Here is a 24960-nt window from a genome sequence, read left to right on the forward strand (position 1 = left end):
GAGCTCCTCTCTGCACTTGTGCATTTCAGGTATAGAAACAGTGGAAATAAGGATGGTGCAGCTCAGTCAGTTACATCTCAGCTGAGACACTGAAACTGCAGAGCTCACTGCACATGGGAAACCCAGAATGAAACCCAGAGAGAGACCCTTCTCCTCGGCCCCGGTAAATCCATGCACCTGTGCTGAACCTGGCACAGGACTGAGATGGGAACCAATGCGTCTCCATGTGCTGAGGGTTACTCCACTTTCGGACCTATTGAGGAGGCCCCCACTGTGACAGGCATATTTCTGAGGGAAAGGAGGGGGCTGATGGTGACTGTGACCCCTGTGTTCTGACACAGGGCCAAGAGGGCACAGGGGAGGGGTGACCTCCCTCACAGTTTTTGGGGATCCTGTCACTGAGGATAGTCAGTGAGTGGCAGGGTGTGAGGGGTGACACACAAAGCACTGACCCCAGTGATCAAATGTGACTTCACCAGTGGTGGTGATCAGGGACTAGCAGAGAGATGCAAACTGAGCTAATCAGAACAAAGAGGTGTTGTCGCTGTTCAGACAGCTGCAGCGACCAATGTCCTACACTGAGGGCAAGTCTACAGTACAAAATGTAGTTGACCTAAGTTATGTGAATATCTAGCCGCCACAGTAACTAAATCACTTTTGTGTGTCCACAGTACGCTCCTTGTGTTGGTGGTGCGCATCCTCACTAAAGCACTAGGGTCCCCACCTGCCCCGAGTCCTGGGCCTCAGGCCGGGACGCCCAAGCCCTAGCCCCCTTGGGGAAGAGAAGCAACCTCCCTGGACTGAGGCGAGGGGGAAGTGGCAGGAAGCAGGAGGGGGTTTGGGATGGAGCATGGGTGAGCCCATGCCTGGCTATTTGGGGAAGCTCAGCTTCCCCTGGCCTGCCATACCCACCACCCATGCGTTCATCAATTTAACTGTCAGTGTGGAGCATTGTGGGACAGCTTCAGAAAGGCAGCAACAGTCAATGTAAGCAATGCAGTGTCCACACTGACACTGCGTAGACCTAACTACATCGACCTAAGTGCTACGCCTCTCATGGAGGTGGAGTTATTATGTCGGTGTAGTAGGCAAGTTACGCTGGCAGGAGCTACATTTTAGTGTAGACGCTTATGGAATTAGGTTGACGAAATTGGCCTTACATCAACCTAAATCTGTAGTGTAGACCAAGGCTTAGGCTTAGTATTAATTGTGTCAGATCTGTTTTAAGAGTGCATTAGGCCACGTCTACACTACCCGCCAGATCGGCGGGTAGTGATCGATCTATCGGGGATCGATTTATCGTGTCTAGTGTAGACGCGATAAATTGATCCCCGATCGCTCTGCCGTCAACTCCGGAACTCCACGACGGCGAGAGGCGGAAGCGGAGTCGACGGGGGAGCAGCGGCAGCCGTCGATCCCGTGCTGCAAGGACGCGAAGTAAGTGATTCTAAGTCGATCTAAGATACGTCGACTTCAGCTACGCTATTCTCGTAGCTGAAGTTGCGTATCTTAGATCGATTCCCCCCTAGTGTAGACCAGGCCATACTCACTCTCTTTAGACCTGTGTGCAAACACAGCCATTTTAACAGCACAAGCTTTGATGAAGCCAGGTTATACCTACACATTTATTTCCCAAATGCAGAGTGCAGAGGGATCCAGGTGCTGTCTCCACGACATTACCCTGGGGGGGTAAATCTACCTCACCCTTGATGGAAAGGCTGCCAGGCAGGCTGCGGAACAAAGAGCTACACACCGTGTGGGAGTTTTCTGCCTGACCCTGTGGGGGGATTCGGGGAAGGAGGACAGCCATGTGGCACAGTGTAGCCAGTTTTTGCCCTCTGCACCTACCCCCAGCTGTTTTGGCCTCTCCCTCTTGCCATGGTCAGGCTCAGGGCTCCTCCCCTGTTGCCTCAGGGAACTCTGGGGAAACTCCACAGCATTCACCCCTCTGGCTCCTATCCCAGCTCCTGCAGCCACAGGCAGGGTCACAGCTGCTGCTGCTGCTGCCCTGGGGAGACACTGGGCTTCCATACACAGGCACCTACCAGCACAGACCTGTTATTGGGGATGCCGCCCACCTCATCCTTACTCCATGACAGCTGCCTCACCTGCCCAGAGGATGGCACAGCCTGCTCATCCCCAGTCTGCCCAGGGGAGCTCAAGGAGAGACTGGTCAGCTCCACACAGACCTCAGTGCAGGGCACCGTCCAGCTCTGAGTTGCCAGGAATGTCACACACTTTGGGTTCAGTGCCCTCTCCCTTATGGGGAGGTTCCTACAGGGGCAGGTTGACCGAGTTCTTACCTGAGCAGATCACTCCAGTATCGTAATAATGATAGCAGGTGATTTTACCCCATCCGCTATGTCTGCAGTCCCAGAGAGCTGATTCTTCACCATCACAATCAATTACAGTCAGCCAAGTAGGTCCAGATCCTTCTCCAAAATAAGACCGGCCATGGGCACTGACAGCAGATCCACATCCCATCTGCTTACAAACCACCTCAGCATCTTCCATGTCCCAGTTATCATCACACACCGTCCCCCACTGATCCTGGTGTTTAACCTCCACTCTCCCGGCACAGGGGCTGCTTCCATTCACCAGCCTCAGCTCATCAGCACCTTCAAAGAGACAAAGAGCAGAGTTGCAGTCAGTGCAGAGCCCATCCCCTCTGTCTTGGACAGTATCACACAAGGGCCCTGGGCTTTACTCCCTGATCCCCCAGTCAGGCTTGTCACTGGGGAGGCAGCATGAGGTATCTCCTCCCCTCTGAGCTCTCTAGGCTGGTGTTTGCTGAGCAGCGTCACTGCTGTGTGTTTCACATCAGCAGTGCCCTCAAAGAATCCTTCCCTCCCTCACCAACCCATCACCTCCTTCCTTTGACCCTCCTCCCCCACCACTCACTTGAAAACATGTTCCCCCACCCCACCTCTCCCTGGCACCAGCTCCTCCAAACATCTCCAACAACCTCTCCTGTCTGGAAAGGAGTGTGGTGTATTGAAAACTGTTAAAATGACAAGCTGCTGCCACTTTAAGATTAAGGGACTTCCTGGTCCTGTTTGCAGGCTAGGGACCAAGCACTTTGTAAGGAAGCGGCAGTCTGGGCCTTCAGCAGACAGACTGCAGAGAGCCCACCTAAACCTAGGTGGGGTAAGTTGTGCCTCTCTGACTTGTTGAGCAGCCTGCTTTGTCTCTCTCTGTTTTGGGGTTCTTGTGTGTGAGGGTTCTGCATTCTAAATAATAGAGTCACATTACGTTGCAACATTCCAGAAAGAGTATTTCATATGTTTATCTAACTTCTCTGTGTTTCTGCTGTGAACATAACATGGAGAGCCAGACATATCCCACTATCCTGCTCCCCCTCCCCTCAGACTTGCTGCTCTGCCCATTCAGTGTCATGGCCCCCCCATGCAGTCCTCTGCCACTCACTGCTACTTGCCTTCCTCCTCTGACCCGGTCACTGCTCCTCCCAGAACTGTCCCCTCCCGGTTGCTACAAATCTTTCTCATAAGGAATTAGAAAAAAATGTTTTTCCCCATCTGCATTTACCTGCTGGTTACAAAATGTAACTGCAGATTTATCTGTGATGAGTATTTTATACTCCGTTTTCATAAAGCACATTCCCTCTCCAGTAACAGGGGCTGTAACTCCATCCTGGGGGTCAGGGGACATCAGGACCCTCAGAGCAGAGGGCTCCCACTAGTTGCAATTACAGCTGTATATTGATGGGGAGCTGTGTGTGTGTGGTGGTGGGGGGACACTGTTCCATATAATCTCATGGTGAAAACAAACCCCTTCCCCAGAGCATAGTGACTATTATGGGAAGTCCAGGAGCTCTGGCCCCACCTCCACATCCCTTTTGTTGAGGGGATTCATTCTGTGACACTAAGTAAGATTAAGAAATTTGATGTGTCTTCCGACCCTTCCCCACTCTGCGGGAACCCACGTGTTGGGCTTGGGACAAAAGAGTTTACTTTGTTCATTTTCATTTATTTAAAGGTTTTTTCTGTCTGGTGAATTTTATCCCCACATTATCTCTCTACCCTCAATCACACAGGTAGGTATTGTTCCCTTTTTCACAAAAAGGGAACCTGAGGCAGTGAGAAATGAAATGAGATTCCCCAAGGTCACACACTAAATCTGTGGCAGAGTCAAAAACCGACACTAATCGCCAGATTCCCAGTGCAGGGTTTTCACCATAGAACCATCTGTAAGTTACACAGGGGCAGAGACTGTGGACTCATATTCCTTGGTGTCCTCACCACAGCAGTGACTGGGGGTTAATTATTATTATTTCCTCTTAGTGCCTTTCCCAGAAGGGCATATCCACTGCAGCCTGTTTGCGCTCTGATTTCTGCAGCCACCATCATGTTACATCTGCCCCGTGCTCTTTATGGCCTTGAACCAGCAAAGGCTGTTCGTCACAGGGAACTAACTCACGTACTTAATGTTAAGTTCGTATTTAACTGTTTTGTTGGAAGGGAGCTTATAATGTACATTAGCTCCTATAGAGTGATGGGTTGATTTTAAGATGTCCCTGTTGTTTTTAAATCCCTTTGTGCTGTAGTCCCTGGCTGTATTTGAGTCCCCTCCCTCCTTGAGACTCTTTTTTATTTAAGTCCAGATTGTGGAACTCCCAGGAGTCGTCCCCCTGACTACACTGGCCTCCCTGGGACTGCTCCTGTCACAGAGGGCTCAGCAATGGCAGGAGGAAAGATGGGCAACGATTTCACAAAACCATTTGTGTTCTGCTGCAATTTTTTTTGTTTTCCAAAAGTTTTGACAATCAAAGATGAAAACGTTAACCTGCTGGAGTGTCGTTTTCACCACTGTGAAATTTTTGGGTGGAACCAGAATCCAGCCCATTCGTAGGTGTCCATTTGTAGAATTGTAAAGTGCCCCATTATTGAGGAAGGGTGGCAGGGAGTTCAGCAGCCATTCTAAGCTGCATTTAAATCCAGCTGATAAACATTCTCATGGTCTGTTGGGTTATGAGCTTTTAAGTGGACACAAGTGTGATAGGGACATTCCTGTTCCACATGGAGTCAAATTTAAAGACAAAAAAAGGAAGGTTGAAACCAGCCTCTATTATTACTCTGACCAGACTCTTGACCAATGGAGTCCAGGGCCGCCTTCTCTCCCTGCAGGGTACGAGTTCCACCCATTGTAGGTAATGGGAATCACTCCACCGTGCAGGGAGAATAGGGCCCCATGGTTTCACATGGCACGTGCCATGGAGATTTGGTTACCCAGGAATCCCAGTGGAATTCTCTGCATTTTCACTCTGGTAAAGGTCATTTTTATCATGAGATCAAACTCCAGCTAATTCCGTGTGAATTTCTTGGGAAGTTCAGGTACAAACCCCCACTTCAGAAAATGTCCTTGCTCCGGACTCCTCAGCACCTACCCTCCGAGGCACAGAGACGTTGCAGAGCTATCTGCGATCTCTACCTACCAGCTGTGGTACCGCAGTTTGTCTCTAGCTAAATATTTGAGGTTTCTAAAATCTGACTTTCATCTTTAGCTTCACCTGTTCATACTGCAGCTACAGAACAGCGCGTCTCAGACTGCAGCAACTCACAGAAACAGGCTGTTACTGAACAGTTCAGTGTCCTGAGAAGTGCATCATTCAAACCCTGCTGAAGTTGGCCCAGCACGTTTGACGCACACAGGACAGCAGTGTTATTTTAAATGGCATGGAGTGTATATCTGGAATTATTCACAGGTTCCATACACAGGCACAGAGCTGGACGGGCGATGAGGCTGGAAGTCATAATATAGAAGCCCACTCTGCTTTTCTTCTGATTAGTTATCAGGAATTTCTAAGCACTGAAGCCATTAGTTCACTAAAAGCAACTCTGGGCTCACAGTGCTACAAGACTGGGGTATTTTATAAAGCACACAGATTGTGACAGGGTCAAATCTATGATTATTGCAAATATATAAACCTCCTCTCTCAGAATAACCAATGGGAGATAATCAGAAACACAAATTTACTTTAACCCAAACTGCCTACTTTCCATTTGCTTCCTTGACTTCTGGAATAAAACACTATTTCTAGTGGATTAAAACTTTCTTCCTACTTCTCGTCTGTCCAGCTCATCCAGTGAAATAAAGCAGGCACTTACCTGTGGTGTCCTGAAGAAAGAGGAGAAGCCAAAGCAGCTGAGTGGAGAGATGTCCCTTCATTGCCAGACAGACCTGCCGTCCCCTCCTGACACTGCACAGCCAGCACGGAAACACTCTGCCAGGGCTCCTCTGTGTCTGACAAGTGACAACAAAGCAGTGGCAGGGAAATATGTAGATTCAGATGTTGGCATCAGCTGCCAGAAGGAACCAATAGAAACAATATTCACCTTTTTAGACATTATCAGAGAGTTTATCTAAATTTTTATGCAGCTAAAACATCCAATACAATTCTAAAACTCCAGCTGTTACCATATATGAGTGACGAGTCCGCTTCTGATGTCATCTTTGCTTCAGTCTCGGATCATCATGTAACCGCCCTCCTTGGTGCAGGGCAGAACTCTGAAAAATTATTCTGTCTGATTAGTTAAATAACTCTAGAGCCTAGAATGCTGCTAATTTGACAAACTAATTATGAAAACAAATGTCGAAAAAAAGAAACCTCTAAAATTGAACCCCTCAGAGCTGTCTGTGTCCAATTGTAGCTAGGCCACTAAAACCACAGAGTTGGGATGTTACCACTGGGGTCAGCTGGGGTCAGCTGAAGGAGAAGGGACCAACCCCTGCTCCCTTTGTGGAATCCAGACTGCTCAGGGCTTCCTGAATGGCAGTGGTACATTAGTGGTAGGAGTGTGTCATGGAGCTTCCTTCTTCAGTGGTGACCATCAGTGGCAGCAGAGTCTCAGAGGGCTTCCTGTTCACCGTGTCAGAGCTTGTTCTTAACACTGACTGACTAGGTTCTGAGTGACCATCTCGCATACCGTAGTGTAGGTAGCAACCCACTCCAGGACTCTCTGCCCAGGCCAGTGCTAGGACTGCCCTGTGTGGTAACTCCAGGCAGCACAGGCTGTGTTAGTCAGTCTGGGAGCAAGAGAGAATCGCAGGGTCCTGGCCATTTCCATCTGTCTGAATAGAGAATCTCCACAATAGTCCGTGCAGCTGAAACCCGTCTCTTCTCTATAGTGAAGAGCAGCACATTGGCTGTAGGACACAAGCTTCCCAGGAGACAGCAGCAAGTTAACCAGGAGAACAACATAGCCGATCTCCAGTGGAAAAGCTGCTGGGTGAGGGGGCAATCAAAGGTAAAATCCAGCCTGAAGGAGCCGTGTGTAGGTGTGTGTTAGAACAGGCCTAACAGAGGCATTTAGAATGGAATTTGAAATCAGCCCATCGCAGCAATTGTGGTACCAAACAGAAAGGCGGCCTTGCAGGAAACAGCTCTAACGCAGGCATCTCTGGCACTTTGCAGCCCCTACCTCAGGAAGGCCAAACTGCCACAGTGTGAGCTCCTTGGTCATGAACAACAGGGTGTTTCCCCAGCCAGACGCCATGTTGGTGAGTGGCGAGAACTCTGACTCAGCACAGGAAGTTCTCTCTCATCTGTCCAGAGAGCGGCAAAGACCAGGAACCATGCAGCAGCTACCCCAGCTCTGTCTTAACTACAGTCCTTGTCAGCGGCTCGCCGCGCAAGGGCCAGTAGAGCACAGTGCAGCCCCTGACCCTGAATAACCAGAACACAGGTCAGAGAATTGAAGAACTGACTGATAATGGAAGAAGGTGCTGGAAGCGTTACCAGGAGAGGGGGTGAGCTCTCCTTGACACAGCTCTGATTGGTTTTTCTGCCCCAGGAGGTGGACAAGTGGGGCAGACTGCCAATCAAAGGCTCAAATTCACTAGGTGTTTGGAGCTTTTCATGTTATCTGGAGACTGGGCCCCACCTCATCAAAATCCCATCACCAGGGGCAGTTTGCCAGGGCTGGCAGGGCTGTGACAGGTGCTCCAAGGCCGTCCCCTTCAGAACAGGTGTCATAGAATATCAGGGTCGGAAGGGACCTCAGGAGGTCATCTAGTCCAACCCCCTGCTCAAAGCAGGACCAATCCCCAACTAAATCATCCCAGACAGGGCTTTGTCAAGCCTGACCTTAAAAATATCTAAGGAAGGAGATCCCATCACCTCCCTAGGTAACACATTCCAGTGTTTCACCATCCTCTTAGTGAAAAAGTTTTTCCTAATATCCAACCTAAACCTCCCCCACTGCAACTTGAGACCATTACTCCTTGTTCTGTCATCAGCTACCACTGAGAACAGTCTAGATCCATCCTCTTTGGAACCCCCTTTCAGGTAGTTGAAAGCAGCTATCAAATCCCCCCTCATTCTTCTCTTCCGCAGACTAAACAAGCCCAGTTCCCTCAGTCTCTCCTCTTAAGTCATGTGTTCCAGTCCCCTAATCATTTTTGTTGCCCTCCACTGGACATTTTCCAATTTTTCCACATCCTTCTTGTAGTGTGGGGCCCAAAACTGGACACAGTACTCCAGATGAGGCCTCACCAATGTCAAATAGAGGGGAACAATCACGTCCCTCAATCTGCTGGCAATGCCTCTACTTATACATCCCAAAAAACCATTGGCCTTGGCAACAAGGGCACTCTGTTGACTCATATCCAGCTTCTTGTCCACTGTAACCCCAAGTCCTTTTCTGCAGAACTGCTGCCGAGCCATTCGGTCCCTAGTCTGTAGCGGTGCATGGGATTCTTCCATCCTAAGTGCAGGACTCTGCACTTGTCCTTCTTGAACGTCATCAGATTTCTTTTGGCCCAGTCCTCTAATTTGTCAAGGGCCCTCTGTATCCTATCCCTACCCTCCAGCATATCTACCTCTCCTCCCACTTTAGTGTCATCTGCAAACTTGCTGAGTGTGCAATCCACACTATCCTCCAGATCATTTATGAAGATATTGAACAAAACCGGCCCCAGGACCGACCCTTGGGGCACTCCACCTGATAACGGCTGCCAAGTAGACATGGAACCATTGATCACTACCCGTTGAGCCCGACAATCTAGCCAGCTTTCTATCCACCTTGTAGTCCATTCATCCAGCCCATACTTCTTTAACTTGCTGGCAAGAATACTGTGGGAGACCGTGTCAAAAGCTTTGCTAAAGTCAAAGAATAACATGTCCACTGCTTTCCCCTCATCCACAGAGCCAGTTATCTCATCATAGAAGGCAATTAGATTAGTCTAGGATGACTTGCCCTTGGTGAATCCATGCTGACTGTTCCTGATCACTTTCCTCTTCTCTAAGTGCTTCAGAATTGATTCCTTGAGGACCTGCTCCATGTGTTTTCCAGGGACTGAGGTGAGGCTGACGGGCCTGTAGTTCCCAGGATCCTCCTCCTTCCCTTTTTTAAAGATGGGCACTACATTAGTCTTTTTCCAGTCGCCCGGGACTTCCCCCCATCGCCATGAGTTTTCAAAGATAATGGCCAGTGGCTCTGCAATCACATCCGCCAACTCTTTTAACACTCTCGGATTCAACGCATCCAGCCCCATGGACTTGTGCTCGTCCAGCTTTTCTAAATAGTCCCGAACCACTTCTTTCTCCAGAGAGGGCTGGTCACCTCCTCCCCATGCTGTGCTGCCCAGTGCAGTAGTCTGGGAGCTGACCTTGTTTGTGAAGACAGAGGCAAAAAAAGCATTGAGTACTTTAGCTTTTTCCACATCCTCTGTCACAAGGTTGTCTCTCTCATTCAGTAAGGGGCCCACACTTTCCTTGACTTTCTTCTTGTTGCTAACATACCTGAAGAAACCCTTCTTGTTCCTCTTAACATCTCTTGTTAGCTGCAACTCCAGGTGTGATTTGGCCTTCCTGATTTCACTCCTGCATGCAGATCTCTGGTCAAAGCCTGGTGTCTGGAATGGGGCCAGCAGAGCTCCCTACCCGAGGGAAGCTGGGGCAGAAGCCCGAGGAGTGGGACAGGCGAGCCTGTGGCTGGGAAATGAGAGGATGGGATCAGAAGTCTGGACATGAGGGGTAGCTGTGGAGACCTCAGAAAGAGCCATGTGGGCTAGTGAGGTCCTGCCCCTGTGTAGCTGGGATGGGCTTGATGAAGCAGGTGGGAGAGCTCTGCTGTGAAGTGAAGAAGGGGATAAGTTTCAGTGGTGTAACAGCCCCAAGGCAGGGGACCTTACCCTCCCCGTCTTGGGTGTGAGCACTTATGGAACTGAAAGAGGGGAAACTGAGGCAGGATGGCGACATTTCCACACCATGGGGGCCTGTGCCATACTGCACCCTGTGGTACTCCGGATCTGGGGTTAGAAATTGGGGGAGAAGTCCTGAAACCTCCTAAATCCCACTTCCAGAAAGCACAGAATATCCATAGGGTCCTGCTACTGGGCTTTCATGACTTACACTGAGTTTAGAGTATGACTTAAACCAGGAAGTGTATTGGCCTTGCCCCACATGGAGAAAGCATGTGTGTATGTTGGGGGTGGGGGAGTAATAAAAATTTTGCTTCTGTCTCTGTGACTAGGTGCTGTAACCATTTCTTGTTGTTAGAATTTCCTATTTACTCCTTTACACTGATATATTTTACTACTTGCCTTGATTTGCTTCCCCACAGAAAGAGAAGAACCTTTCCCGAAAGCCCTGTTAGTCTCGGTTTATTTCACAGTATGGAAAACGCCAAGGGGATCAGTATGGAGTCCCCATGAGAGACTGGCACGGTGTGGGGTCCGTGCTGTTCTCCCAGCCTGGCCAATCTGAGAGGAAGGCAGGGAAACTCCTCCCATTTGAAGGTGCAGACCACAGAAAGGAGAACTGGACCATCTCCCCAACACTCACAGCGCAGGAGGGCCAGGGAGAAGGAGGCTGAGGGAATGCAGCAACACCACATTCATTGTGACCCCTGAGACATTCCTATGCTTGACTCTTCATTTTTGGTCTCTGCTGCTCATGGGGGAGTAACTGAGGCTGGAGGGGGCAGATCCTCTCCCTGTGTCACCATCACCCTGTAATCCTTCAGTGATTTCACTGCATAAGAAACTCCCATCAGGTGCAGGGCTCAGTACAAGAGCCGAGCTGGAACTTCTGAGTCCATCTCTTATTTGGTAGTTCCAAACTCCTGGCCAGGAATCTGGAGGGCCATGGTCTCCAGGACATTGCAGCAGTCTGGTGGGAGTCAGTTCCAGTTCTCTCTCAATCACGGTGTAGTGCGGGGAGGGGACACATGGTGCCAGTAGCTCTCAGTTTGGCTCAGGGCTGGCTATGTCGTGCTCCCCAGCCCAGCTGGGAGGCTGAAGCAGCAGAATCTTTGCTGATGGAATGGAACTATCAGCCTCAGTACAGTACAGAGGAACATGATCATGATCCTGCCCTCCCCCTCCGGGAACAGGGGCCATGACGAGAGGGCAATGTAGGAAAGCAGCCTCAGTGGCTTCCCGGGGCACAAACTCCCGTTGGTGCACTGCCTCTGCTCCTAAAGCCCAGAACAGCCTGACCCGGCTCTGAGTTGAGCATTCAGTATCAATGTGAGGCAAACCCACAGCCAGACCAAAGCTGCTCACTCAGCTGCACTGACTCACCACAGGCCATTTGATGCAGAGCAGGTTCACTGCTCTATCTGGGCATTTATCTTTCCCCCACTGATCCCTCCACGCTTAGGAACAGGGTTGCTCTCAAGAGCAGGGGGGCTGACAGTTTGCGGAGGTTTGGGGAGTCTCTCCGGTGCACTTCCCTACAGGAGAGGTCACTGGTGCTCAACCAAATTGATCCTGTCCATGCTCTGGAACAGGCTCAACATCCTGACCCCATCCCGGGCACCCTGGCTGGTCTACAGAATAAAATATTGGAATTCTTCTGGCCTGGGTTGTGCTGGGTCTCTCCAGGTATCCTGAGCCTCTCCCCAGAGGAGGAAAAACAGGCTCTGCTCTTCCTCCGCAGTCAGGTCCATTTCTTCCACCTCCAGGCCCTGCACAGGCTCCTTTCTGGTGCAGGTAGTCCAGCATAGAGCATGTTAGCGCATGCCTTTCTCTGCCCCTCCGAGATCTCCCATGCAATTGACAGCTCTTCTATCTCCACCTAAGGGTTCTCCCGCGAGACCTCTCTGAGTTGCTGGTCTTTTACCAGGACCTCCTCAGGACCTAGAAGCTATTCTTTGCGACCAGGTTCATGGCCGCCGCTACTACAAAATTACTACCTAGGTGTGCAGGTGGCAGAGTCCCCCTCGGTACACCAGAGGCTGGTCCCAGCTGGTGCAACCAGGATCCCCTGGACTATGACCGGATGGACTGGGTGCACCCCTATGGTGCTCAACCAGCGCATGGGGTTCTCCACCGCACACAGTTCTCGTTTCGTTCTCCAGGAGGTGAGGGCAGCCCTACCACCCACCACTTGTATTATCCTTGAGTGGGTCCTGTCGCAGGCTTCTCCGTGTCTGCCCCTCACCCATGGCCCTTCGGACCTTACCACTGGCCACCTGCCCCACAAGTATCCCAGGCCACCCCCTATGTACCATGTGAGATGACCATGAGATATGCAACTAATCTGTCTCCGAACAGCATGCAGAAAACAACTATGCACTCATGCTCCTCACCCTTCATTTCCTTACCCTTGTGTCCTGCCTTGACAACAAGTGGTGGGTGTGACGGGTTCCCCCTGGGGTTCCACCTGGAACTGGAGTATCACTGAGCCCTCTGACCCACCAGCCTGGGCACCCTCTCACACTGTACTTCCATGACAAGGTGCAAAGCCTTCCAGCCTTCACTTTCATAACCATACATACAGGTAGAGACACACTCAGCTACAGTTACATGCAGGCTCTCTGACCAGCCCTGCATAGGAAGGCTACAGCTATGGCAACTTCAAGCTCCTCATGCACGCACCCTCTCTGGAGTGTAAACCCAAAATTATGCCTTCTTTCCCTGCATTGGGAACTGTACAGGGTAAGCTCATAAAATTCTCCCCCTCCCTCAGTGTGGAGAGCAATATGCAACAGCCTTTGCCCCTGACTTATGACTCCCACACACTTCACTCCAACTCTCTGGTTTCGATAATGCAAAAACAAAACAAAAGATAGATTTTAAGTGATTATAAGCGATAGCAAACAGATCAAAGCAGATTACCAAGCAAATAAACAAAAAATGCAGACTAAGCTTAATATATAGATTCATAGATTCATAGATATTTAGGTCAGAAGGGACCATTATGATCATCTAGTCTGACCTCCTGCACAAAAAATAGATTGGATATGAATAGCAGATTCCCACCCTAAGAGATTATACAATCAGGCTGCAGTTTCTTAATGGGCAAGCTGCACTTGCTTTACAGCTTGGAATCCCAGGTGTTTCATTCACAGGGTAAAAATCCCTTTAGCCTGGGTCCAGCACTTCCCACAGTTCAGCCTTTGTTCTTCCGGTGTTACCAGGAATCTCCTTGTGTGGGGAATGAAGAACACCAGATGATGTCACTCCCTGCCTTATGTAGCTTTTGTATATGGCAGGAACCCTTGGTTCCCAAAGCTTGGTTCCCAGACGAGTCTTGGAAAAATAATGACATCCCAAGATGGAGTCGAGAGACTTGTGGTCTCATCACATGTTCTCATAGAGTCATAGCAGCCATTACTTACAGGCTGTCTGTGGCGCTCACAGGAAGACTCACCAGGTGGGGGATAAGCTTCTCCTAAGACTTACTGTTTTTTCCTAATGGCCCATCCCATAATCCGTCCCCACCCACTACCTAGACTGAAAGCATCTTGTCCAGTGAGTGTTATTAAGGTGTAACTACATTTGAAATACAGATACATAGTCCATATTCGTAACTTTAGATACAAAAATGATCCATGTATACAAAATAGGATAATCATATTAGCAAATCATAACTTTTCCAATGACATCTCACATCACCTGTTTTGTATAAAATACATTATAATTATGTCATAATCATCTCCTAGCAATATCAGTGCAAAAATATGGGGTGCAGTGTCACAGTGGGACCTCTTATCACCCAAGGAGGGTGGGGAACGCTGGTGGGTCAGTCTGTATTTCACCCTGGTCCCACAGCCTGGTAGGTATATTAGCTGGTGGCTCCTTCAAGGAGCCAAGAACGCAGGCGTGTACCTGGCACGGTTTACAACTACCCCCAATACCTGCTTGTTTTCCAGTGAGGGAGACCCTGATGAACATTTATATTGAGTGCACCAGTTCACAGCCCCTCTTCTGGCTCCTCCAGAACCTCCTCTTCTGATTCTGGCTGAACTTTCCCCCACACTTCGTGATTTACGCACCCCATCCTTGGCCCAATAAAGTCATCAGACCTCCTTGTCTATCTCCACCTGGCGCTGGCCAAGGTGGCCATTCACCAAAAAGATGGACAGAAGGGGGTGCTCTGCTTCTGTGAGGCCTATTTCCAAACATGATCCATGCAAATCCATGATCCATGCACCTTGTGCAGTAACGATGATTCTTCGAGATGTGTCCCTATGCGTGCTCCACTGTAGGTGTGCTTGCATCTCTGCGCTGCTGATCGAAGAACATCAATAGCAGTGTCCATTGGGCCCGCACACAGGTGCTGTCTCTCCTTGTGCTGCACCATGAGGCTAGTCAGCACATGTGGGCTAACTGTCCTCAGTTCCTTCTCGACCGCAGAGTCATTGACAAGAACTCTGAAATAGAGGGGAGGAGGGTGGGTTGTGGAGCACCCATAGGGACTGTGGCAGGGTGCTGCTAGAGAGGCCTTAATTGGTTCCTGCCTCTCCAGGCCCAATCAGGGTTATTGGATTGGGGCTGGGTAGATAGCCTGATACTTGCCTGGTAACCGACCACACCTGCCAGCCTCGTTATCAGGAGCTATAAGGCTGGGGGGAAGTGAGAGCAGAAGGGTGGAGACCAGGAGGGGAAGATCAGCCTCAGACTGAGATTAGAGTCTCCTAGTCTGTTGCTGGCCAGGCCTGTGATGGGCCAAGCTGTTGTAAAAAGTCTGTATATAGTTGGAAAGGGGTGGTGGGGACACGATCACAAATAAAGAGCACGGATGTTGCAGCAGCCTGAAGTGTCCCTGAATTCACGCCTGTCCTTAGGATTTATGGGGCCCTACTCAGTATTATTAAACTGGTGCCCCTATGCCCAACGGCAGCCTGGGCTGACAGCCCAGGATGAGGAGGAACGAGGCAGCAAAGGATACAAGCCACCCGGCCCGTCTCATAACAGCAGAGAGTCACAGTTCCCCACAGAGACCCCCGTACCCTCTCCTTCATGCAGAATGCTGGCGCATTTGGCTCTGTGAATATGGTCCCTGCCTAAGGAGACTGCAGTGCGCGCTGGGTGTGCAGGAGTCAACCCGCTCTTACCTGCTGTCATGGGCAGTGAGTGAAGCTGCCACTTGGGGAGGCTAGCTCCCCAGCCCACCTCTTCTGCTTGTGGTCCCACCAATACTCCACTCCTGCTCTGCTTGAGGCCCTGCCCCCCCATTCCAGCCAGGCCTCACCCTCTCCCCACTGTCTCCCTCCTCTCTTCCCTCTCCCTCCCTGCTCACCTCCTTCCAGCCAAATCCCTGAACCCAAATGAAGCAAATGACATTGGAAAAAAAAAAAAACACTCTTCTGCAATTTCTTTCTAAAGAAAATGGAGCATGTTTTCCACTGCATGCCAGAAGGTGAAGCCTGGACATGCAGAAAGTACCTAATTAAAAGCACTAAATTTGGGAGTAAAAAATGTCAGTCCTGGGTTTTTTGATATACCTTGAAGTTTGTCAGAGATTTATCTGCAAAAACTGTGTAGTAAGGGCAAGTCAGCTGCCCTGCTGAATACAACATTAAATATGGAATACATGATGCAGCTCTTCTCAGTTTTACATTTTCTTAATCAGTATTTCTAAGCTGATTTTATCATTTAAATGTACTCCTAAGCCTTCATAAAGTAATCATTCCAGATTGCTACATATTTAACTCACTGAAACAAAGACAGTATTTTAAATTAATCAGTCACAGAAGTTTAGTGTGTTCATAACAATGTTTATTGCTTTTCAAAAAAGGGAACACTTAATTTACTTTGTGTGATCTCCATAACCATAGACATGTTTATGAAATGTCACCAACTTTAAAAAATGTGTTTCCAAAGATTTTAGGCATAACAAAGGATTTTATATCTTACTAAGGTACTGATTTTGCTAGAGGGTTCTCTTAAAACTAGTTCATCAAATAGTCCGAAGTAAAGAAAGGGAGACTCAGTTGTCCAGCTATCTGGTAGGAAAGGGGTGTTGTCGCTTTAAAGGCTCTCTTCAACAGGAGGGTGAAGGCAGAAGGTATGGACAGAAAGGACAGGAAGACTTGGGAAGCAGTTTTTTGTACTATAGTCATTACAATTAAAATTGTGTATTTTAGAAATAGGGTGGTCTTTTGAAGGATTTTTATTAAAAACGCTCTGTCTGAAAATCCAAGCATTTAAGCCTAAAGATGAATACTCAGACTGTGCATCTAAAAATCTATGCAAGGATTTTTTTATAGATGTGATTTTCTCATCTTCAGCAACACACTAATAAAATATTTTTAAAGCAACTTTTAAACTAAGGTCCTGTAGACTAACATGTTCTGAGTCAACATTACAGTAATGCCCAACTGTCTTTGTCAGTAAATTCAGAAACTGACAGTATATACCTGGGGGTTGGCAAATGGCTGTTAAATGGCTTCCTTACCACTTGAATGGCTCTTAAACAGTTTCAATGTTGCGCTAATGGAGGTCTGGCAGGCTGGAAGACTTTTTCACTTTTAAGTACTAGATCCCCTCAGGAGGAAGACTCACCAGGCTGCAGCAGCTAGCTGTGGGATACTGCAGGAAGGGTCAGAACAGCGATAGAAAGAGGCGGAAGGGTGGACACTAAGATCCAAGGGTGCCCCAAATTTTTGGGTGCCCTACTCAGCTGTGAATGGTGCATAAGCCTAAGGATGGCCCTGCCTGATTCTCTGAGAAGAGGGAGAGCAGGGCTGAACCAGAGGGGCACGGCGTGTGCCCCATTACATGGACACACATCTCAAAGAGACATTGTTACTGCACAAGGTGAGTAACTTCTTCTTCTTTGAATAGTCTCCCTATGGGTGTTTCACTGTAGTCCCCATGTGGGGGGCTGAAACTTCGGAGTCGGGTCAGTTACAGATGATGGTACTGTGAAGCCGAAAATGGCATCGGAGGCAGAGTCTCCAGCGATCGCATAGAGTTCTGCGAAGGTGTGGACTGACACCAATTGTTGCCACTCTGCAGATCTCTAAGACAGGGACATTCTTGAAGAAGGTGAGAGATGAGAAGATAAACCTTGTGGAGTGTGTATGAATAGTATCCAGAGGGGACCTATTGCAAACTTGGTAGTAAATAGGGGACTGCAAACAGGGGAGTTTGAGATGGAGTTAGTGGGAGGGAGATGTAATATCATCGTTATGATTAGGAAGGGCTGTATAACCAGTGCCAATGCTGCTCTCCTCCACCTGCACCTGTATCCAGGCAGACAACGTAACCATGGGAGCTTCTATCCAGATCCTGGGGTGGATTTGCAGAGATGGTGGCCTGCATTTCCCACTCACAGAAAGCCAGGCTGGAGAGACCATCCAGTGCGAAAGGTGCCTCAGAAGCAGGTGGGAGAGCTATAAGAGGAAGTGGCTTGGCTGAGGAGCATTCGAGCCCACGAGAATTTCCTTCAGAGTATTCACATGGAGACATCCAAGGCTGAGGAAGCTATCCAGCTACAGAGGACTGCGGTCACACCACCGGGGGACAAGGATATGACTCAGTCACAGGGAGGACACTGGCTACTGAGTACTTCTGCCAGCAGGCAGTGCTCCACCCCTACTCCCAACCCACCCACCATGCTGATGAAAAACCAATATGCTGCTCTGGCAATGAGCGATGAGGAATCACCCCCAAAGGTGGAGGAGCAGAAGCCATGTACCCCCAAGAATGGGAGGATCACAGCCACCATTCCCAGGAGGAAATGTAGGGTAGTGGCGGTTGGTGATTCTCTTCTGAGGGGGACAGCAGCACCCATCTGTCACCCTAACATGGCCTCCTGGGAGATATGTTGCCTGCCAGGGGCCCATATCCAAGAAGTTATGGAGGGATTGTTGAGGATCATCCGGCCCTCTGACTACTACGCCATGCTACTTGTTAGGGGGCTTATTCTTTCACCCACTTACTTCCCTGGGCCTTCTCGCATGAACAGAGAGCAACAATACCCGAAGTCCAAAGGTGCAAACAATTCAATGTTTATTGGGGTGAACTTCCAGCAAGCATGATTCCAGTTTCCTTCCTTAGTGTCCCCCATCCCATCTCTGACAACACAGATCCATACACCTGTGTCCCTGTTCCCATTCCTGCCCTTAGCCAAACTTGATTCCAATTTCCCCACCCTCATTCCTTGTTCCCATTTCCCCCACCCACCCACCCACCCACTTCCTGATTGACTGCAGACTATACAGTAAAACTTGAATTCTGCTTAGCTTAACCAATCATTCTTAACCAATCATTTTCCTGAAATTTAGCTAACCAATCCTAACATATTGTAACATGATTATGTAACAATTATATCCCACCACCTTAGTTAGTTTACACCCAACAAAATTAATTATACAGCAGACAGAAACAATCACAGAACTAGACAGAGATTATACAGACAAACAATAGCAAAGTGGGAACTATAATGACAAAACAATACAGAAGTGAGGATTTCACATCCCAGCTATTGATAAGTGAGTTCTTGCCAGACAGGATGCTATCAAACTAAGTTTCCTTTTACATCTTCTAGGTACTTTCCTTTCTCTGGAGGCGATAGGCATTACCAGGACAGGAGTGTATTCCTAACAGCCCAATAGCACCTTCTTTCAATGTGACTAGTTTGGAATGTGAGGATGTGACCGTTTGCTTCACAGCTTATGGCTGCCTCTGTTGCTTAGCCAAAGGTCCTAGCCTAAGAACAGGGCCTCAGACTGTCACAGTAAGAGAAGGGTCTTATACCGGCAGACAGTGACTTTGATTCTTTCTTTTATACCTCTATAACTAGCCAAGTGATAAGAATACACCTACATTCTTAGAGTATAGGCCTTTGCAGACAGGCCTGGATATCTATATTCTAACACTACTCATCCATGTGGGCAGTAATGATTGCCAGGTATGACTCTCAGCAGATCAGAAGTGACTACAGGGCTCTGGGAGTAAGCGTGAAGGAGTTGGGAGCACAGGTGGTGTTCTCTTCGATATTTCTGGTCAAAGGTAGAGCCCCAGGCACAGACAGATACATCCTGGAGGTGAATGCCTGGCTGCGAAGATGGTGTTGCCAGGAGGGCTGCTGCTTCCTTGACCACAGGACGCTGTTCCAGGAAGAAGGGCTACTAAGCAGAGATGGGGTCCACCTATCGAGGGAGGGGAAGAGCATATTTGAATACAGACAGGCTAACCTAGTGAGGAGGGCTTTAAATTAGGTTCAAAGAGGGGAGGTGACCAAAGCTCACAGAGAAGTCAAAAACAAGGACACCTGGGGGAACAGTCAGAATTTAGGGGGAATATGGGCAGTTATAGCAGGGATAAGGGAGAGACAAGACAGAACTGGGGGGCAGGGGATCAAATCACTATCTCAGATGTCTGCAGACTAATGTGAGCATTATGGGGAAAAAGCAGGAAGAACTCGAATTGCTAGTAAATTAACACAACTATGACACGCATGGCTGGAATATTGGTGTGGAAGGGTACAGCTGGCTCAGGAAGGAGAGACAGGGGAAAAAGGCAGGAGCTGCTGCTTTATACATTAAAAATGGAAGAAGAGGTTGATGAGGCATTTTTTAAACAACGAACAAAATCATCCAAAGCACAGGACTTGGTGGTGATGGGGGACTTGAACTACTCAGACATGTTGGGAAAAAAACCCAGCAGAGCACAGATTATCCAACAAGTTCTTGCAATGTATTGGAGACAATTCTTTATTTCAGAAGGTGGAGAAAACTACTTGGGGAGAGGCTGTTCTAGATTTGCTTTTGACAAATAGGGAGGACCTGGCTGAGAATTTGAATGTGGAAGGCAGCTTGGGTGAAAGCGATCATGAAATGGTAGAGTTCATGATTCTAAGGAATGGTAGAAGGGAGAACAGCAAAATAAAGACAATGGATTTCAAGAAGGCAGACTTTAGCAAACTCAAGGAGTTGGTAGGGAAGATCCCATGGGAAGCAAGTCTAAGGGGAAAACAATTGAAGACAGTTTGCAGTATTTCAAAGAGACATTAGTCAGGGCCCAAGAGCAAACTATCCCACTGCGTAGGAAGGATAGGAAGTATGGCAAGAGACCACCCTGGCTTAACCAGCTGATCTTGAATGATCTAAAAATTAAAAAAAAAGTCCTACAAAAAGTAGAAATTAGGTCAAATTACAAAGGATGAATGTAACCAAATAACACAAGTATGTAGGGACAAAATTAGAAAGGCCAAGGCACAAAATGAGATCAAACCTGCTAGAGACATAAAGGGTAACAAGAAAACATACTACAAATACATTAGAAGCAAGAAGACGACCAAGGACAGGGTAGGCCCGTTACTCAATGAGGGGGAAAAAACAATCACAGAAAATGTGGCAATGGCAGAAGTGCTTAATGACTTCTTTGTTTCAGTTTTCATCAAGGTTGGTGGTGATTGGACATCTAACACCATGAATGGCAGTGAAAATGAGGTAGGATCAGAGGCTAAAATAGGGAAAGAACAAGTTAAAAACTACGTAGACACGTGAGATGTCTTCCAGTAACCAGGGCCTGTTGACATGTGTCCTATACTACTCAAGGGGCTGACTGAGGAGATATCTGAGCCATTAGCGATTATCTTCCAAAACACATGGAAGATGGGAGAGATTCCAGAAGACTGGGAAAGGACAAATAAAGTGCCAATCTATAAAAAGGAAAAAAGGACAACTTGTGGAATTACAGATCAGTCACCTTAACTTCTGTACCCGGAAAGATAATAGAGCAAATAATTAAGCAATCAATATGAAAACATCTAGAAGACAGTAAGTTGATAAGTAACAGTCAGCATACATTTGTTAAGAACAAATCTTGTCAGACCAGCCTGATTGCTTTCTTTGACAGGGTAGCAAGCCTTGTGACTAGGGGGGGAAATGGTAGATGTGGTATATCTTGACTTTAGTAAAGCTTTTCATACTGTCTCACATGACCTTCTCATAAACAAACTAGTGAAATGCAACCTAGATGCAGCTACTATAAGGTGGGTGCATAACTTGTTGGAAAAGCTTTCCCAGATAGTAGTTATCAGTGGTTCACAGTCATGCTGGAAAGGCATAATGAGTGGGGTCCCGCAGGGATCAGTTCTGGGTCGGATTCTGTTCAATATCTTTATCAATGATTAGATAATGGCATAGAGAGTATACTTATTACTTTTTTGGATGATACCAACCTGGAAGGGGTTGCAAATGATTTGGAGGATAGGATTATAATTCAAAATGATCTCGACAAAGTGGAGAAATGGTCTGAAGTAAATAGGATGAAATTCAATAAGGACAAATGCAAAGTACTCCACTTAGGAGGAAACAATCAGTTGCACACATACAACTGCTTAGGAAGGAGTACTGTGGAAAGGGATCTGGGTGTCATAGTGGAGCACAAGCTAAATATGAGTCAACAGTGTAACACTGTTGCAAAAAAAGCAAACATCATTCTGGGATGTATTAGCAGGAGTGTTGTAAGCAAGACATGAAAAGAAATTCTTCCACTCTACTCCACACTGATTAAGCCTCAACTGGAATACTGTGTCCAATTCTGGGCTCCACATTTCAGGAAAGATGTGGACAAATTGGAGAAAGTCCAGAGAAGAGCAACAAAAATGATGAAAGGTCTAGAAAACATGATCTGAGGGAAGATTGAAAAAACTGGGTTTGGTTAGTCTGGAAAAGAGAAGACTGAGAGGGGACATGATAGTTTTCAAGTTGAGAAAAGGTTGTTACAAGGAGGAGGGAGAAACATTTTTCTTCTTAACCTCTGAGGATAGGACAAGAAGCAATGGGCTTAAATTGCAGCAAGGGAGGTTTAGGTTGGACATTAGGGAAAACTTCCTAACTGTCAGGGTGAGTAAGCACTGGAATAAATTGCCTATGGAGGATGTGGAGTCTCCATCTTTGGAGATTTTTAAGAGCAGGTTAGACAAACACCTGTCAGGGATGGTCGAGATAATACTTAATCCTGACATGAGTGCAGGGGACTGCACTAGATGATCTCTTGAGGTCCTTTCTAGTCCGATGAAACTGTGATTCCCAGACACAGTTTGAGACCCACTTGAAAAGTCTTTCGCCGACATTTCTGAACCCTTGGATCTTTCTGAAATGGAGAGGATTTCCTGAAGGCCTTTATTCTGTCTGGGTAGAAGGCATCTACGGTATGTAATATAGCCTCTCTGTTATCTCTGTGAGGCTTGAGGTAGAAGGTTGGAAGGTGAATCAAATAGTTCATGTGAAATGGGGACATTACCTTCGGAATGAATTTTGGATATTGTCTGAGTGTAACCTTGTCCTGAAAGAATACCATACAGGGGAGTTGTGCCATCAGAGCTGCTGTTTCTCTTATTCTCCTGGACAAACTAATCATATCAGAAATCCCGTTTTCATTGAAAGGTAAGTAAGCAAACAGTGGGGCACAGGTTTAAAGGGAAGACTGGTCAGTCCTTTCAGTAGCTGCTTTAAATCCCATGTGGGAGTGGGAAGCCAGGTTTGTGGAAAGAGGTTTAAAATATCCTTGAGGAACCATCTGGTGATTGGGTGTGATAGCACTGAGAACATAAGAATGGCTATACTGGGTCAGACCAAAGGTCCATCTAGCCCAGTATCCTATCTTACAAAACATGGCCAGATGCCAGAGCAAATGAACAGAACACATAATCATCAAGTGATTCATCCCCCGTCCCTATTCACAGCTTCTGGCAAACAGAGGATCAGGATACCATCCCTGCCCATCCTGGATAATAGCCATTAATGGACCTATCCACCATGAATTTATCTTGTTCTTTTTTGAACTCTGTTGTAGTCTTGGCCTTCACAACATCCTCTGGCAAAGAGTTCCACAGGTTGACTGTGTGTTGTGTGAAGAAATATTTCCTTTTGTTTGCTTTAAGCGTACTGCTAGTTAATTTCATTTGGTGATGCCTCATTCTTGTGTTATAAGTAGGAGTAAATAACACTTTCTTATTTACTTTCTCCACACAAGTCTTGATTTTATAAACTTCTATCATATCCTCCCTTAGTCATCTCTTTTCCAAGATGAAAAGTCCCAATCTTAGTAATCTCTCCTGATATGGAAGTTGTTCCATAACCCTAATAATTTTTGTTGCCCCTTTTCTGAACCTTTTCCAATTCCAATATATCTTTTTTGAGATGGGGCGAACACATCTGCATGCACTATTCAAGATGCAGGTATATCATGGATTTCTACAGAGGCAAGATGATATTTCTGTCTTATTATCTATCCCTTTCTTAATGAATCCTAACATTCTGTTCACTTTTTTGACTGCCACTAAACGTTGAGTGGGTAGTTTTCAGAGAACTATCCACAACGACTCCAAGATCTCTTTTTGAGTGGTAACAGTCAGTTTAGACCCCACCATTTTATTTGTATAGTCAGGATTATGTTTTCCAATGTGCATTACTTTGCATTTATCAACATTAAATTTCAACTGCATTTTGTTGTTAAGTCACCCAGTTTTGTGAGAGCCCTTTGTAGCTCTTCGCAGTCTGCTTTGGACTTAACAATCTTAAGTAGTTTTGTATCATCTGCAAATTTTGCCACCTCACTATTTACGCCTTTTTCCAGATCATTTCTGAATATTTTGAATACGACTGGGTTTTCTTCTTCATAGAATCATAGAATATCAGGGTTGGAAGGAAATACAGGAGGTCATCTTGTCCAACCCCCGGCTCAGAGCAGGACCAACCCCAACTAAATCATCCCAGCCAGGGCTTTGTCAAGCCTGACCTTAAAAACTTTGAAGGAAGGAGATCCCACCACCTCCCTAGGTAACGCATTCCAGTCTTTCACCATACTCCTAGTGAAAAACATTTTCCTACTATCCAACTTAAACCTCCCCCACTGCAACTTGAGACCATTACTCCTCGTTCTGTCATCTGCTAACACTGAGAACAATCTAGAGCCATCCTCTTTGGAACCCCCTTTCAGGTAGTTGAAAGCAGCTATCAAATCCCCCCTCATTCTTCTCTTCTGCAGACTAAACAATCCCAGTTCCCTCAGTCTCTCCTCATAAGTCATGTGTTCCAGTCCCTAATCATTTTTGTTGCCTTCCGCTGGAAGTTTTCCAATTTTTCCACATCCTTCTTGTAGTGTGGGGCCCAAAACTGGACACAGTACTCCAGATGAGGCCTCACCAATGTCGAATAGAGGGGAACAATTACGTCCCTCAATCTGCTGGCAATGCCCCTACTTATACATCCCAAAATGCCATTGGCCTTCTTGGCAACAAGGGCACACTGTTGACTCATATCCAGCTTTTCGTCCACCTGTAACCCCAGGTCCTTTTCTGCAGAACTGCTGCCTAGCCATTCGGTCCCTAGTCTGTAGCGGTGCATGGGATTCTTCCATCCTAAGTGCAGGACTCCGCACTTGTCCTTGTTGAACCTCATCAGATTTCTTTTGGCCCAATCCTCTAATTTGTCAAGGGCCCTCTGTATCCTATCCCTACCCTCCAGCGTATCTACCTCTCCTCCCAGTTTAGTGTCATCTGCAAACTTGCTGAGGGTGCAATCCACACCATCCTCCAGATCATTAATGCAGATATTGAACAAAACCAGCCCCAGGACCGACCCTTGGGGCACTCCACTTGATTCCGGCTGCCAACTAGACATAAAGCCATTGATCACTACCTATTGAGCCCGACAATCTAGCCAGCTTTCTATCCACCTTATAGTCCATTCATTCAACCCATACTTCTTTAACTTGCTGGCAAGAATACTGTGGGAGACGATGTCAAAA

At 47.5% G+C, this 24960-nt stretch overlaps 1 protein-coding gene across 1 annotated transcript in view; it reads right to left on the minus strand.

The window, feature by feature from the left end:
• LOC140898872 (antigen WC1.1) overlaps nucleotides 1-7514 on the minus strand; it is an 81551-nt gene extending 74037 nt beyond the window's left edge. Inside the window, exons 1-3 of the mRNA XM_078851728.1 lie at nucleotides 7440-7514; nucleotides 6126-6135; nucleotides 2493-2618 (exon numbers count right to left, since the gene is read on the minus strand). Of these exons, the coding sequence (XP_078707854.1) occupies nucleotides 2493-2618; nucleotides 6126-6135; nucleotides 7440-7514 (211 nt within the window). The remainder of the gene's footprint in view (nucleotides 1-2492; nucleotides 2619-6125; nucleotides 6136-7439) is intronic.
• Nucleotides 7515-24960: the final 17446 nt, after the last annotated feature.

The sequence above is a fragment of the Lepidochelys kempii genome, chromosome 1, assembly GCF_965140285.1.
Source record: "Lepidochelys kempii isolate rLepKem1 chromosome 1, rLepKem1.hap1, whole genome shotgun sequence".
NCBI classification, from domain to species: domain Eukaryota; kingdom Metazoa; phylum Chordata; order Testudines; family Cheloniidae; genus Lepidochelys; species Lepidochelys kempii.